This window comes from Chiloscyllium plagiosum, unplaced genomic scaffold (assembly GCF_037043375.1).
Source record: "Chiloscyllium plagiosum isolate Xiang-an unplaced genomic scaffold, Cpla_swu_hap1 HiC_scaffold_31, whole genome shotgun sequence".
In the NCBI taxonomy this organism is placed as follows: domain Eukaryota; kingdom Metazoa; phylum Chordata; class Chondrichthyes; order Orectolobiformes; family Hemiscylliidae; genus Chiloscyllium; species Chiloscyllium plagiosum.
In genome coordinates, this window is record NW_028270169.1 from 47200589 (window position 1) to 47215897 (window position 15309).

General features: G+C 42.7%; 1 protein-coding gene across 1 annotated transcript in view; it reads right to left on the reverse strand.

Annotated features, from left to right (window-relative positions):
• Positions 1–15309, reverse strand: part of LOC122564127 (complement factor B-like) — a 76566-nt gene extending 61257 nt beyond the window's left edge. The window contains exons 1-3 of the mRNA XM_043718729.2: positions 15176–15309; positions 7424–7630; positions 1145–1330 (exon numbers count right to left, since the gene is read on the reverse strand). Of these exons, the coding sequence (XP_043574664.2) occupies positions 1145–1330; positions 7424–7630; positions 15176–15281 (499 nt within the window). The 5' untranslated portion in view covers positions 15282–15309. The remainder of the gene's footprint in view (positions 1–1144; positions 1331–7423; positions 7631–15175) is intronic.

Here is a 15309-nt window from a genome sequence, read left to right on the forward strand (position 1 = left end):
ACTGACTGTTCTTCTAGATGCTATAAGAAGCAAGGGGAATAATTCAAGAAGAGCATTAATCATTACTGTTTGACCGACAGAGCAGTTGAAAAGGGCCAAATGGCCTGTTCCAGTTCCTTACATTATGTTCAGATTTATCACTTATTTTTTGGAATCTTGCAGAGTGCAAATTAGCTTCCTGTTTTGTCTAACATTTTGCAGTGATTGCTGTTAAAGATTTTTCATTGCCTGTGAAACTCACTAAAATATGCTGGGGGAAGACAAAGGCATTAAATACATTAAATCTGCTTCTCTTTCTTTTAGTAACAATGACATAATGCAGTCCATTCTATATGAAGCAGTTTGGGATCTTTCTGGCAGATGTGACTATACAAATGCAACTCTTTCTTTTATTGTAAAAACAGTCTCCTATTTAAGCGAACTTAGGAACAGAAGGAGACCATTCAGCCCCTCCAGCCTGTTTTGCCATTTAATGAGATCATGGCTAACCTGTGTCCTAACTCCATGTATCAACCCTTAGCCCCTATCCCTTAACACCTTTGCTGAACCAAAGATTATCTATCTCAATTTTAAAATAACAACTGATCCAGCATCAACTGCCATTTGTGAGTTCCAAACATCTTGCATTCTTTGTGACTAGAAATGTTAAAATGTAAAGTTTTGTATCTGTTAAACTTATCTTGTTATCTTTAGAACTGTATGGGGTCAACCTGCTACAATAAAGGATACCCAACCATGGATGTGATTAAGTAATCTCAGCTGCTATACTGTGTTACACTGGACAGCTAATATTTTCAAACTAAGGTCTGTATGTAATGACTAAGATATGAGCAACCGTATGTCTGTGACAGTAATAAAAATCAAATCAAATTAGTCATTTCATAATTCACAAGGTTAAGGTGTGTAATACAGTAGTTTTCAGTAGTGCAGTAAACAGGAATCTTAGCAGTGGGCCCAGAAGTAATTGTCACTTAAATGTCTCCTTATAAGTGAGTTAGACAGAGGACTGAGCCTGGGGATTATGTACAGGAACCCCAGGAAACAAACCTCAATCCTGACTGATTATTTCTGTACCACCATCCTGCACTTAATGAGACAGTTGTTCATTTGAACAGCAAAAAAAGACATAAAAGCAAATCAATACCTTCAGTGTTACATCTTGGCAAATTCCCACTCCACTGCCCATTCGGTAAACAAGTGCTTGTAGCTGAGCCAATCAGCAGGTATCCATCATAGCACTGAAACGTGATGGAATCATTGACTTTGTATACAGTCTTCACAGGGTCAAATCTTCCAAATTCAAAACGCTCCGGTCTGAGGCATCTCATTTCTGTAATGATAGTTCAGGGGACAGTTAAAATTGATTACATCGGAAGCCATAACATTCCCTACATAGGGATGACAGGAGCAGAAAATGTTGGAAAAACTCAGCAGGTCTGGTCATATCTGTTGAGATTCCTGTAGTAATTGGAACGAGGATCAGCCAGGTGGACCTCATAGAATATTAGCTAGTTTTGAGAAGATTTGTAGCTCAGGCTGAGGTTTGCTCGCTGAGCTGGAAGGTTAATTTTCAGACATTTCATCACCATACTAGGTAACATCTTCAGTAAGCCTCTGGACGAAGTACTGCTGATGTTTCCTGCTCTTTATATGTTTGGGTTTCCTTGGGTTGGTGATGTCATTTCCTGTTCTTTTTCTCAGGGTGTGGTAAATGGGGTCCAAGTCAATGTGTTTGTTGTGTGTCCACAAACACATTGAATTGAACCTCATTTACCACCCCCTGAGAAAAAGAACAGGAAATGACATTACCATGGGAAACGACACCACAGCAAATGACATCACCAACCCAAGGAAACCCAAACATATAAATAAAAAGCAGGAAACATCAGCAGTGCTTCGTCCAGAGGCTCACTGAGGATATTATCTAGTATGGTGATGAAATGTCTGAAAATGAATCTTCCAGCTCAGCGAGCAAATCTACATCCTGATAGAATATGTTCCCTGACTAGACCAGATTAACAGCTCCAATCAGGGTGCCCTGGCTGACAGATAAATACAGGAGTATCAGATATCCTCACACTCTGAGAGCTGGCTCTGAGGGAGCTGGATCAGTGTTAAGGACTCTCCATGTGTAAATAAAGGGGGACTTGGTGAGGGGATACCGCCATCTGTGGTGTTATTTCAGTGGCTTTCAGAGTAAAGCACATCCTGAAGATACTCACTCGCAACAGTCGTCTTTGAGTTGGTGTAAGATTTTCTTACATCATGCTGTTATTTAGGAAGCTTGACTTATTCGATCCTGCCATCAAAGATTGGGCCCGGTATGTGGAAAGAATGCAAGATTCCTTCCAGGCAAAAGACATTGGGGCAGGTGAAAAGCAACAAGTAATCCTCCTGACATCTTCTGGGCCTGCAGTGTTTTTGGTTATTCGGAGCCTAACTTGCCCTGAGGTACCATAACTAAAACCTTTCAATAGGAATATTACAAACCCAAACCTCCTTTAATTCTGAGACGCGATCACTTTTACTTCCAATTCGAGAACCAGGGGAATCTGTATTGGGATTCTTGATGAGGTTATGACTGGCAGAGGCATGTGACTTTGGTTTAACCCTTAATGAGATGCTGAGAGACCGTTTGGTATGTGGGATTAATGATGTAACCATGCAGAAGCATCTACTAGCTGAAGCCCAACTGGTCCTCAAGCAGCACAACAACTGGCTTTGTCATTGTAAATTGTCATTGTCATTGTCATTGTGATTCCTGAAGAAGGGCATGTGCCAGAAACGTCGAATCTTCTGTTCCCTAGATGCTGCCTGACCTGCTGTGCTGTTCCAGCAATAAAGTTTCAGCATTGTAAATTATGGCAAGTGGACCTTATGAGTGACAGGGTAGTCCGATGGAAGTGGACAAGCTCGCCAGTCTGACTGAGCTTGGTGAACCCTACTTGAGTGAAGTCAATTGCCTCACTCAGGACATATCCTGAACAAAGAGACTCCAGGTCGGCCCACAGGAAAACCTAAAACAAAGCCAAGCCTCGGCCAAACGGTTAACATTTTCTCAAGGATCTGGGGAACGTTTACAGATTATGGGGACAACTTTGGTTCCGGTCTCTTACGAGAAGCAGCTGGTTCAGTTCCCGCAGATTGTAGTAAAAGGCTCAGGCCCAAGCTGGATGGAGCAAAATTGATCGAGAAAGATTCCCCTTGATTGGCTCAACATTTTTCAATTAGAAAATGGCTGCCTGAGTGAAGTCCTAATTAAATACCTGGAAGTTTATCAAGAAGGTTGAAGGACTATCGGAGTAGCCAAGCCTTGCATGTTGACCAGGAAGCAATTCCATGAGTGTGTAAGATCCACCCAGTGCCATTTGCCTTACGAGCAAAAGTAGAGGCAGAAATCAGAAGGATGGAAGGTGAAGAGATTATCAAACCCAGTGGAATGGGCAGCACCGACGGATCCGATAGTGAAGCCAGACGGCTTGGTTTGCCTTTGTGGGGATTTTAAACAAATGATAAACCACTTTTCACAGCTGAATAAATATCCAGTTCCTCAGATGGAGGAATTATGCATGATTTGGAGGAGCCGGTGTTTGACTGGGGTGTAGAAGGTGAAAAATCACACGACACCAGGTTATAGTCCAACAGGTTTATTTGGAAGCACTAGCTTTTGGAGCACTGCTCCTTCACAACCACCTGATGTTGGAGCAACGCTCTAAAAGCTAGTGCTCACAACCTGGTGTTGAAGGATTTCTACACAAAGCTAGCACAGGGGGTCTGTCGTTCACGAAGCTGAACGTGAACCATATGTACTTGCGATTGTGGTTAGACGATGATTTCCAGACGTATGCTACAATTAATACTGATAAGGGTCTGTAGCAATAAACGAGACTGCTCTCTGGGGTATCATCAGCCTGCGCAATTTCTCAGCAGACAATGGAGAACATTTTACAAGGTCCTCCCCATTTACCTAGATGATGTGCTAATAACAGGCAAGACCAATCAGGAGCACTTATAGAACTCAGACATTGTCCTTAGCCACTTCTCTCCAGGTGGGTGTATGTCTTAGAAAGGAAAAATGTGTGTTCCAGACACCCCAAATGACCCATTCGTCAACAAGACTGGGTTGCACCCATTGGAAGATAAAGTGAGGGCGATCAAAGGATCCCATGTCAGTACCAGAGCTGGTCAACTATTACAGAAAGTTCATACATAACCGTGCCTCCAGCCTGGCATCTATGCACCAACTCATGAAAAAGGGTGAGCCTTGGAAATGGTCACATAGCCAAGCCATAGCCTTCAGGGAAGTGAAGAAACAGTATCAGCCTCTAAGGGGCTCAATGTTCTTAGTCATTGCGGACGGTCACTGAAAGTGGCTGGGTGTGCCTAGAGTTCATTCATCAAACACAGGGATGATGACAGAAAAACTGTCAGCATTTTTTGCAATACATGGATTTCTGGAAGTATTGGCACACTATGATTCCAAACAGGATCTGGGATTGACATGTGATGCCTCCCCGTATGGTAATGGGGTAGTATTAGCTCATAGATGGCCCCATTGGAGAGGAATGCCCAGTAGCACATAGGCTCTGGCTAATGCAGAGCATCAATACACTAGATAGAGAAGGAAGGTTTGGTCATGTTTGGAGTCAGGAACTTCCACCAATACCTTTACAGATGTAAATTTGTAATAATAATGGACCACAAGCCCCTGCTAGGTCTACTTGAAGAGGAGAAGGCAGTGCCACCCACAGTATCAGACGGAAGTCAGCGGAGTGCTCTAATACTAAATGTGTATAATTACAAACTGGAACACCATCTGGGAGGCCAATTAACAAATGCGGATGCATTGAGCTGCCTCCTGCTGGCAGACACCCCCCCCCCCCGGTGATGGCACCATGGAAGAGTCCGTAATGGGTTTAAATTTTCTGGACACTCTTCCAATCACAGCTGGAATATCAAGACTTTGGGTGCAGAAAGATCCAGTCCTGGCAAAACTGAAACAGCTGGTGGTGATGGTGTAATCCAAAGGGCCATCACAACCAGAATTGAAACCTACTTGGACCCGAACAGACCAGATTATAGTAGAGGAAGGCATATTATTACGGGGAGCAAGAGTGATTGTCCTGAGTAAAGGTTGCTGACAGATGCTGGCTGAACTCAACCAGGGTCATCCAGGAATTTCCAAAATGAAAATGTTGGCGAGAAGTTACATCTGGTGGCCAGGATTGGACGCCAACATAGCCACATTGGTGGGGCAGTGCCCAGAATGCCAACAAGGACTGAAAATACTGCTAGCACCTCCCTGACATTCATGGGAATGGCCAGGTAAACTCTGGATTCTGTTACATGTTGACTATGCAGGTAATTTCAGGGGCTCAATGTTCTTAGTCATTGCGGACACATACTGGGTGTGCCTAGAGTTCATTCATCAAACACAGGGATGATGATAGAAAAACCGTCAGCATCTTTTGCAATACATGGATTTCTGGAAGTATTAGTCGCAGATAATGGCCCATCATTTACCAGCAGGGAATTTGACTATTACCTTAAGTCAAATGACATTCGACATATAAGGACAGCTCCTCACCATCTACCACCAAATGGTCTGGCAGAAGGAGCAGTCCAAAATTTGAAGGTAGGTTTAATGGAACAGCTTGCAGCTTCATGAGATACCAAACTGTCCCAGTTCCTACTTGATTGTAGGACCACATCCCATGCAACTACAGGGATAGCTCTAGCAAAGTTGCTAATGGGGAGAAAACTCTGCACCAGGTTAAGCCTGATCCTCCTGAACTGTGGAGGAGGGTGAAATGACATCAGGAATGCCAATGTCAGATACAAGACTCTGCTAACTGAGAGAGATGGTTTCCCTCATGGAAGGGAGCTTGGTGTAGGAACCATGGCAATGGGCCTGTATGGGTAAGAGGCGTGCTCAACACAAGGTCAGGTCCGGTGACCCATAAAGTTTGGCTTAGTGTGACGGTCCTGAACATGCATATGAACCACATAAAAGCTGCAAACTGTGCAGGAGCATAACATGCCGGGCTCCTCAGAACAGTCAGAGTGTCTGGCGGAACCTTTGGGTTCTCTCTCTTCATCAAACGTTGAAGATGCCTCAGAATCTAAGACAGATACAGCAGATGTTGCCTCTGTTTGCCAGCTGAAGAGGAGAATTAATTTCTTCCAAAACACTGGGTGCAAGAAGTGAGCTATCATGTGTTACACACCGTCCGTATCCGAGGCTGAGTCAGAGGAACCTTACCCGGTGCTAAGATGCCCCAGGAAGTGCTACAAAAACAAGAAGCAGCCTATATTTTCTGACTCAGAGGTTGGGGGGAAGGGAATGTAATGATTGTAATGAGGTTAGCCAGGTGGACCTGATCGGATATGAGTTTCCTGATTTTGGGCTGTTAATTTGGGCCAATTAGGGAGCCCTGGCTGACAGAGAAAAACAGGAGTGTCATTCCTTCCTTCTCTCCCTACTCTCCCCCTTCACTTTTGCCCCAAGCATTGCCCTTATCAAGCTTTGCTTGATCATGTTTCACTCGCCACATGGGGGTTTTCCTGGTGGTAGAGAATACAGAATAAAGTCTTTTTTTAATTGTCTCACTATATACACACAACCACAGGTGGCTTGGGGAAAATATAAGCACTACTGCTGGGCCCTCTTCAGGTGTGGAGGTAGTGTAAAGGAAATAAACCAAAATGTCTGAAATTTTCCTGACTCCAGAAACTGGCTCTGATCTTGCCGGTAGAGCAGTAGATCAGTGCATGAAAATGAAATGTTTGGAGGGATATGGGCTAAGAGCATGTAGCTGGGACTAGTTTAGTTAGGGATTATGGTCAGCACGGGCTGATTGGACAAAAGGTCCGTTTGCATGCTGTCAGACTGTCTGACTCTGAATAAATGCAATAGCTATCTGTAGCTAAAGCGTATCATGGAGAAGGGAAGGTTTTCAGTTTGTATTCCATATCTGGGAGGAGCAAGCTGTGCACTTAGCATATTCATTAACTAACTGGTGTAAAATTAATAAATCTAACATCGGACAATAAAGATCAGGGGGATATGAAATACAAGTAATCATGGGATTGAACTGTCTGGACTCGGTGCTTGGTGGCTGTAATTTGGACGACCCTGTATAACTGAGTAAGGCATCTACAATGGGTAGTTGTGAAGGGCCAGATTAATATTCATGGATCAGCAGTAAGTCACAGTAAAAGCAGTCTACTCAAATGTCGAGACTACACTTGGGGTTACCCAAGGTCAAGACCAATTATCCAAGATTGATTTGCTAAGAGGGTACAGCCCCTTCAGATCTGTTTGAATATGATATATTGACCTTTAACTTCATTAGTAATGACATTATGCAATATTGAGGAGTCAGATCACTGGAAAAGAGATTTCAATATTCTGAAGACAAACCTTTGCATTTCGCTTCGTGTGCTGTTTCACGATAAATATTTCTGAGGACACTCCAACTCCCAAACTTGGTGCAGTATCTCCAACTGACTGGATAGGGTCGGAACCCGACAGGGCAAATATAAGTCATCACGCTGCCTTCGACTGGATTCTCTGGCCATTCAATACTTCCTCCTTCAATGACCTCATCAGTGCTGCAACGCCGAACTTCTATCATATTATCCATAATTGTAAAGAACACAAGATTGGAGATGAGTACATTTATCACTTCCAGTATTAGCATTTATCTTCCAGCGAATCTATTCCCCTCTACCATGAGCATATCCATCTCTCAGTAATGAAATGCAGTGATATTGGAGGAGAAAGATGATCACATTACAATGCTCCTGTGTCCTCTCCTGAAACTACATATGATTGCACGGATTTCACATACTTTTCTAAAATAACAGTTTGTGCATGTTGGGGATTGGAAATAAAATATTCAGTCTAAGGCTTGTTTGTATTGATCCGAATTAAAGAAAATGACTCGCGCCACACAAGCCTTGAGTTAATGACTATTTATTTAATTTATTAATGCTGGGAAGGAGTTCACTATAGCTGCAAGTACAGCTACAAGGTCAGCCATCTCACTGAGTCTGGGAACGTACATGCAGACACTAGTATGAAAATTAAAATGGACTCCAGGCTTTTAATATGTGACAAAATGGCTGCTTGGGTTATAGCAAATCTCCCGCAGTGCATGAGCCTGTGACTAAGTCACTGGGGCATTTTGAGTGTGGTGAACTATCAGTACTTTTCTCTAGAAGACGTTGATATGTTAATGATCAGGAAAGCCAACCTTGGCTGATTTCTTTTGCTACTTCTTCACCAAAATTGTCACAATTTAGTGACTTAGTCTAACGACTAGTCTACTTTCACTTTGCAGTTTCCCACTCATAGGGTATCTCTAACTCTTGTAAGGGCTATGTATGTTTTTTCATGTTATTAAGATCTGGGGACTGAAATGAGAACGAGCTGTTTTAAAAACCAGTGTGACTGCAGGTTTGAAAAGCAAATAACCTGATGACCCATAGTGGGCTTCATGCAAATGATGTTTGAACTTTGAAATGATGCCAACTATACCCAAATCCAGTTTGGTATATGTACCACAAAGACTATGGTCCCAATACTGACCCCCAAAGAAGATCACTTGTAACCAATTCACTGCTAGTCTCAGTATTCAGTCTTTTAACCAATTCTGCAACAGTACTGACCCTTCAAACCCAGGCTTCAATTTTATGACAACCCAATTGTGTGATCCTTCACTAATATGCAAGTTCATATCTACATTCGTCATCACCCTGTTACTTTATCAAGTTAGCTAAACACAATTCCATTTTTATTATCAATCCAGAATTCTTTAAAGCTACAATTAAGCTCTCTCTCTAAAGGTTTCCTCACAATAGAAATTAAACTGACTGGTCAATAGTTGTTGGGTTTATCTTTCACTTTTTCTTTTTAAAAAAGCAGGCACATAACACTTATACAGCTTCAGCCATCTGGAATCCCTAAGGATTGGAAGATTGTGCAGTTCCACACTGCTCTCTGCAACCAGATGCCTTTCGACTTCCAACCTTGCTTATTTCTTGTATGTGATGTTTCTACTATCTCCTCCCTTTCTGTGACGTTGTCAACATCTGCAGGGAAGATAGTTGCAAGGTATTCATTCGAACCTGGTGCCCTCTTCCTCCAGAATAAACAGTGATTTCAGGAATCAATCAGCCCCACCCTTTCATTCTCCTTTTGTTACATGGTTCCAATCATTATATTCTCACTCACATGTTCTGCTGCTCTAATTTCCTTCGAGTTCTCCTTCATGCTTTTCATATTCAGCTTAGCTCTCTATCAAATTATGAGCAAATAGTCACGTGGTGGTACAGAACCAAATGAGAGGAGAATGCTAAATAAAAACTGAAAGAACTACGGATGCTGTAAATCTGGAACAGAAATGAATGGAAAAGCTCAGCAGGTCTGGCAGCATCTGTGGATAGAAATCAGAGTTAATATTTCAGGTCAAGTGACCCTTTCTCAGAACTGGGGGAGTTCTGACCAAGGATCACTCGACTCGAAACGTTAACTCTGATTTCTCCCCACAGATGCTGCTACACCTGCTGAGCTTTTCCAGTCATTTCTGTTTTTGAGAGGAGAATGCTGATTATTTGGCAAGTGGACTCTGATTTGTGCAGGCATTGTCAGTGAAGAAAGTACCCGTTAATGATGATTGACAGTTAACTGCCAGGTATGGTTTAAATTTTAAAATTACCAAACCAGAAGCAACCTGCTTTGTATATCTATGATTACCGTGTACAGGAACATTTAGGATGAACATAAAATAAACTTTGAACTTTGAAGTCTAAGCCTAAAGATAGCCCTTGACTTTGCCTTTTCCTCAAATTATCTATAAAGAATCCAAACTCATAGCGTGGTATTAAACCAGATGATTAAAGATTACAATGTTAAACACTTTCTATTTTCTAGATTATTGAATAGTAAGTGTCAGCATCAACTCAGAAAGTGCCACTTACTGCACTCACATGGTATTTTCCATTTTCCACAACAGCTATCCATGACATGACAGGTAACTCTGAGTTCACCGCTGTAGTGCTAGTTATACATAGTGAGCCTACACCAACATAGAATGGATGGAGGCTGCCCAGGACAAAGGAACCCAGCAAGTTGGAATATTGTGTGCAATTCTGGTCTCCTTCCTATCAGAAAGATGTTGTGAAAGTTGAAAGGGTTCAGATAAGATCTACAAGGATGTTGCCAGGGTTGGAGGCTTTGAGCTATAGGGAGAGGTTGAATAGGCTGGGGCTGTTTTCCCTGGAGCGTCGGAGGCTGAGGGGTGACCTTATAGAGGTTTATAAAATCATGAGAAGCATGGATAGGATCAATAGACAAAGTCTTTTCCCTGGAGTCGGGGAGTCCAGAACATGAGGGCATAGGTTTAGGGTCAGAGGGGAAAGATATAAAAGAGACCTAAGGGGCAACCTTTTCACACAGAGGGTGGTACGTGTATGGAGTGAGCTGCCAGAGAAAGTGGTGGAGGCTAGTACAATTGCAACATTTAAAAGGCATCTGGATGGGAATATCAATAGGGAGCATTTAGATGGATATGGGTCGGGTGCTGACAGGTGGGACTAGATTGGGTTGGGATATCTAGTCAGCATGGACGAGTTGGACCGAAGGGTCTGTTTCCATGCTGTACATCTCTATGACTGTTTCCACGCTGTACATCTCTATGACTATGACTAAGCAACAGCTAGAGGTAATATTCACCAGCTAGTGAATTTAAATCCAGCATCCTCCAGGATTAAGAGTTCATTGTGCAAACCTATCGGGCTACCTAACATGCTGAAAACAAAATACTTAGACCAATTTTGAAAACTGATCCAAAATTGCTAGTACATTAAAGCATTAAGTTTTCTATTAAGTACAAATGTTAGGACCAAACAGATAATTAGACCTGAAACTGAAAGTCCCGCCTTCCTCAATGAACCCTTTCTCTAGCAGCCTGTTCCATCCAATCATTAGTTCACTTTGCTTCTTGATTTAGGTCTTCCGCTCTCTCAACCTCTCTGGCATTCTGCTGTTTAAACCTTCTTTAATCCAAGGAAAATAAAGATCCATTACTGTTAGATCAGACACTGTCACCTACTAATCATGCAACCAGTCACTCAAAGCAACTATAAACAGTGATTTAGGTAAGATTAGATTCCCTACAGTGTGGAAACAGGCCCTTCGGCCCAACAAGTCCACACCGACCCTCTGAAGAGTAACCCACCCAGACCCATTTCCCTCTGACTAATTGACTTAACACTATGGGGCAATTTAGCATGGCCAATTCACCTGGACTGTGGGAGGAAACCGGAGCACCCGGAGGAAACCCACTCAGATACAGGGAGAATGCGCAAACTCCACACAGACAGTCACCCGAGGCTGGAATCGGAATCCTGGGAGCCTGGTGCTGTGAGGCAGCAGTGCTAACCACTGAGCCACTGTGCCGCCCCCCCCCCCCCGCAATCTCTCCAAATTATCTGTCCCATGCAGTTTATCCCACTGGCATCTTATAGGGGATAGCATAGTTTACAGGGACCACTGCTTTGAAATACTGAGATCACTGTTGGACATATCAGTGCACAATGACTGTGCTCTCTTGCCTCTTGGGAATAGCAAGCTCTATGTATACTTATATACCACAGAAATGAACCTCTTTAAAACCTCTTACTTGGGATAGGGCATCACTAGCAAGGCCTTCTTTACTGACCATCCCAGCTGCGTTTAAAAAGATAGAGGTGAGTATTAATCTCGAACCACTGTAGTCCAGGTACTGAAGGAACTCCCACAATGCTGTTGGATAGGGATTTTCTTCATTGTATCCATGCTTTTACCAAGTCCATAGTGAGGCTTGGAGGAGGCACTCCTAGCACAGTGCTAATATTGCTATCGCTGGCTACTTTTGAGCTCCAGCCTGGATATTGTCCAGCTCTTGCCAGCATTTAGACATGGAATCTTTTAAAATTAACAATTAATCGGTCATAATTATGGAACAGAGTTTCAATCTCCTGTCCTGCTCTGTTCGGAACAGAGTTATTTCCTAACTTCACTCCTGAAAGGCCTAGTTCTAGTTTTGAGCTACGTTCTCTAATCTTTGACTTCTCAATCATTTTTGATAAATCAAATAAATCAAAGCACGTAAACCAAAAAACCAAAATCTTTCTACTGTTTTTGGAATATGGACAGAAAAATGAGCAAACCAGACATGCTTTCAAAAGAGGAAGGATGAAACAAGAACACAATGTAGGCCCAGGAGGCTACCTTTCTGTCTCCCTCTCTATGAAAAATTGCCTCATCCAACAATTTGTCAAAAGAGCTGAGGAGAACCAGAGTCAGTTAAAGAAATAATTCAAAAACCCAAAGGGATAAAAAGGTCCTAAAAACGACCAAGTAACCAGTGAAACTAAAGACTGATCATTACTGTGCAGATAAAATTGTGGAACCAACTCATCTAATTTAGTGATTTTGGACCAGTTTCTTTTTTCCTACATTCTGCTATTTGTGTTAGTCTGTTTTTCTTTGAGTTTGAGAGAGTTTTAAACGAGGGAAGAGTTTAAGTTACGCAAATTAGAAATAGTGCTCTTTTGCAGTTCTCAACGTCAATGTTAGAATAAAGAGTTTTTTTATTGTTACTGAGAAACCAGGTGTGTTTTGTTTTTTATTGTGGGTAGCAGTCAGTCAGAGACAAATTGGGATCTTTGACTGTTCCAGAAAATTTAACATTTGTGGCAACTGCAGGAACAGTGAGATTTGACTCAAGCACACTACCTCGATGGGCTGTGACATCAACTTGATTGAGACAACATCACGCCAATGAATCGGTTCTGTTAACATTTACACATACTCTCTATGATACATGACAATACACTGGCATTGACATTAACCAGATCTTAATATTAGCCCAGTATGAACAAACTGCAATGCTTACCTCTTCCCAGAAGAAAAAATGAAGATCAAATCCTTCAACACCCATTGAGAGAGGAAATGATATTGTAGTCAATAACATGTTTGGTCTGCATCTCTAATGACAAACCAATGTAAGATTTATCTAGACAGCCTGTTTGCCCCAACTGAATTCACTCCCACTGGACTATGCCACACTTACCCAGGTCCAGACCAGTTGACTATAGGATTGGAGAACTGAGGCTTGCTTTACATACTGAGGACTACCAGAGTTCAATCGTTAAAAACCACACAGCTTAGAAATGGATCAGGAGCTAGCAAGACATTTGGGAAGTATTTAGATGACCACTTGAAATGCCAGAGCATGCAAGAGAAGAGGTCTACCCTTATTCTGCAGCTACATTCATGTCCGCATGTCCTTAGAGAGGGAGTACGGTATCCACGGTGGGTCAGTGGTTTGCACTGCTGCCTCACAGCACCAGGGTCCCAGGTTTGATACTAGCCTTGGGTGACTGTGTGGAGTTTGCACATTCTCCCCGTGTCTGCGTGGGTTTCCTCCGGGTGCTCCGGTTTCCTCCCACAGTCCAAAGATGTGCAGGCCAGATGAATTGCCCATAGTGTTAGGTACATTAGTCAGAGGGAAATGGGTCTGGGTGCTTTACTCTGGGAGGGTCGGTGTGGACTTGTTGGGCCGAAGGGCCTGTTTCCACACTGTAGGGAATCTAATCTAATACTTTTGAGAGAGATGGGAACCACGGGGGTACAATGTTTCCTCTTCCGTTCCAACTCCATTTTGATTTAGCCCCCTCACTCTCTCCTGACCTCTCCCTCAACTTTGATGGTTTGCATTGCCCTTAACAAGGTGTGCGATGTAAATTAATCAATTGGAGAACACCGGTGTTTTGTTGGTGGTGGTTTGTAGGTGCAAATTGCCTCAGGTGATTTAGCTTTGGGAAACGCCATATGGTTGTGTGTGACAGTGCTTCCAGGTACAAAACATAAATCAAGGCAATGGGCCAAGTGGGATAAGAATAGGTAAAATCTTGATAACTGGAAAGGACATGATGGGATGAAGGACCTTTCTGTGTGCTGTAATAACTCTGACTCTGTAACGCTCTGCTGCTTGTCCATTTGGAATCACTCTCCTAAGACAGAACTTCACAAGGTCTTCCAAAGTTATAACAGTGAGAATCATTCACATTGGTGACAGTTTAATCCTCAATTAAAAAGCTGGTGAATTACCCTTAACATTCAACGTTGTTACCATCACTGAATGTCCCACTATCAACGTTCTGGGGGTTATCATTGACCAGAAACTCAACTGAACTTGCCATATAAATACAGTGGCTACAAGAGCAGAGGCTAGGAATACTGCAGTGAGTAATGCAGCTCCTGACTCCCCAAACCATGTCCACCATCCACAAGGTACAACTCAGGAGTGTGATGGAGTATTCCCCACTTGCCTGGATGAGTTCAGCTCTAACATCATTCAAGAAGCTTGACATCATCCAGGACAAAGCAGCTCACATGACTGGCACCACATTCACAAACATCCACTCCCACCGATACTCTGATGTAGCAGTGTGTACTGTCTAAAAGATGTGCTGCAGGAATTCACAACACAGATTCTCAGACAGCACTTGCCAAACCCACAATCACTTCCACCTGGAAGGACAGGGCAGCAGATACATGGGAACACCACCACCTGCAAGTTCCCCTCCAGACACTGTCTATCCTGACTTGGAAATATATCAAGTTCCTTCACTGTCGCTGGGTCAAAATCCTGGAATTCCCACCCTGAGGGCATTGTGGGTCTATGTACAACTTGTGGACTGCAGCAATTGAAGAAGGCAGCTCACTACCACCTTCTCAACAGCAACTAGGGATGAGCAATAAATACCAGCCAATCAGTGACACCCAAAGCCCACGAGTAGATTTTAAGAAAATAAATTCCTGATGTACTAAGGATGGTTCAATTATCACATTATTCATTCTGCTGTGGAGTTGACTTGATTCTGAATTTTCATCTTTGAAGCATTTTGAAGCCTCCTTATAGCACAAGCCATGGAATACCCTGCTGTATCACTTCCAACAAATGATTTGAACAGTGGAAAACTCCTATTCCAATAAGTACAGCCTAAGCTAGCATCAATATCATATCATGTACACAAATCTCATTAGGCGAACAACTGAACAAAGAAATTAATGCAATTAGTGAAGTTAAAATTGAATACATCACTTAGGAAAGCACAGTACCACATATTACAGCTGGTAAGATTCCAACAGTTAGCAACAGCATGAATTCCATAGCCAGTCCATTCAGCCTAGCCCAGCAAAACGATGTGCTTAACTGGCCAGCCATTAGTAGAGAACAGAGTGCAAAATCTGAT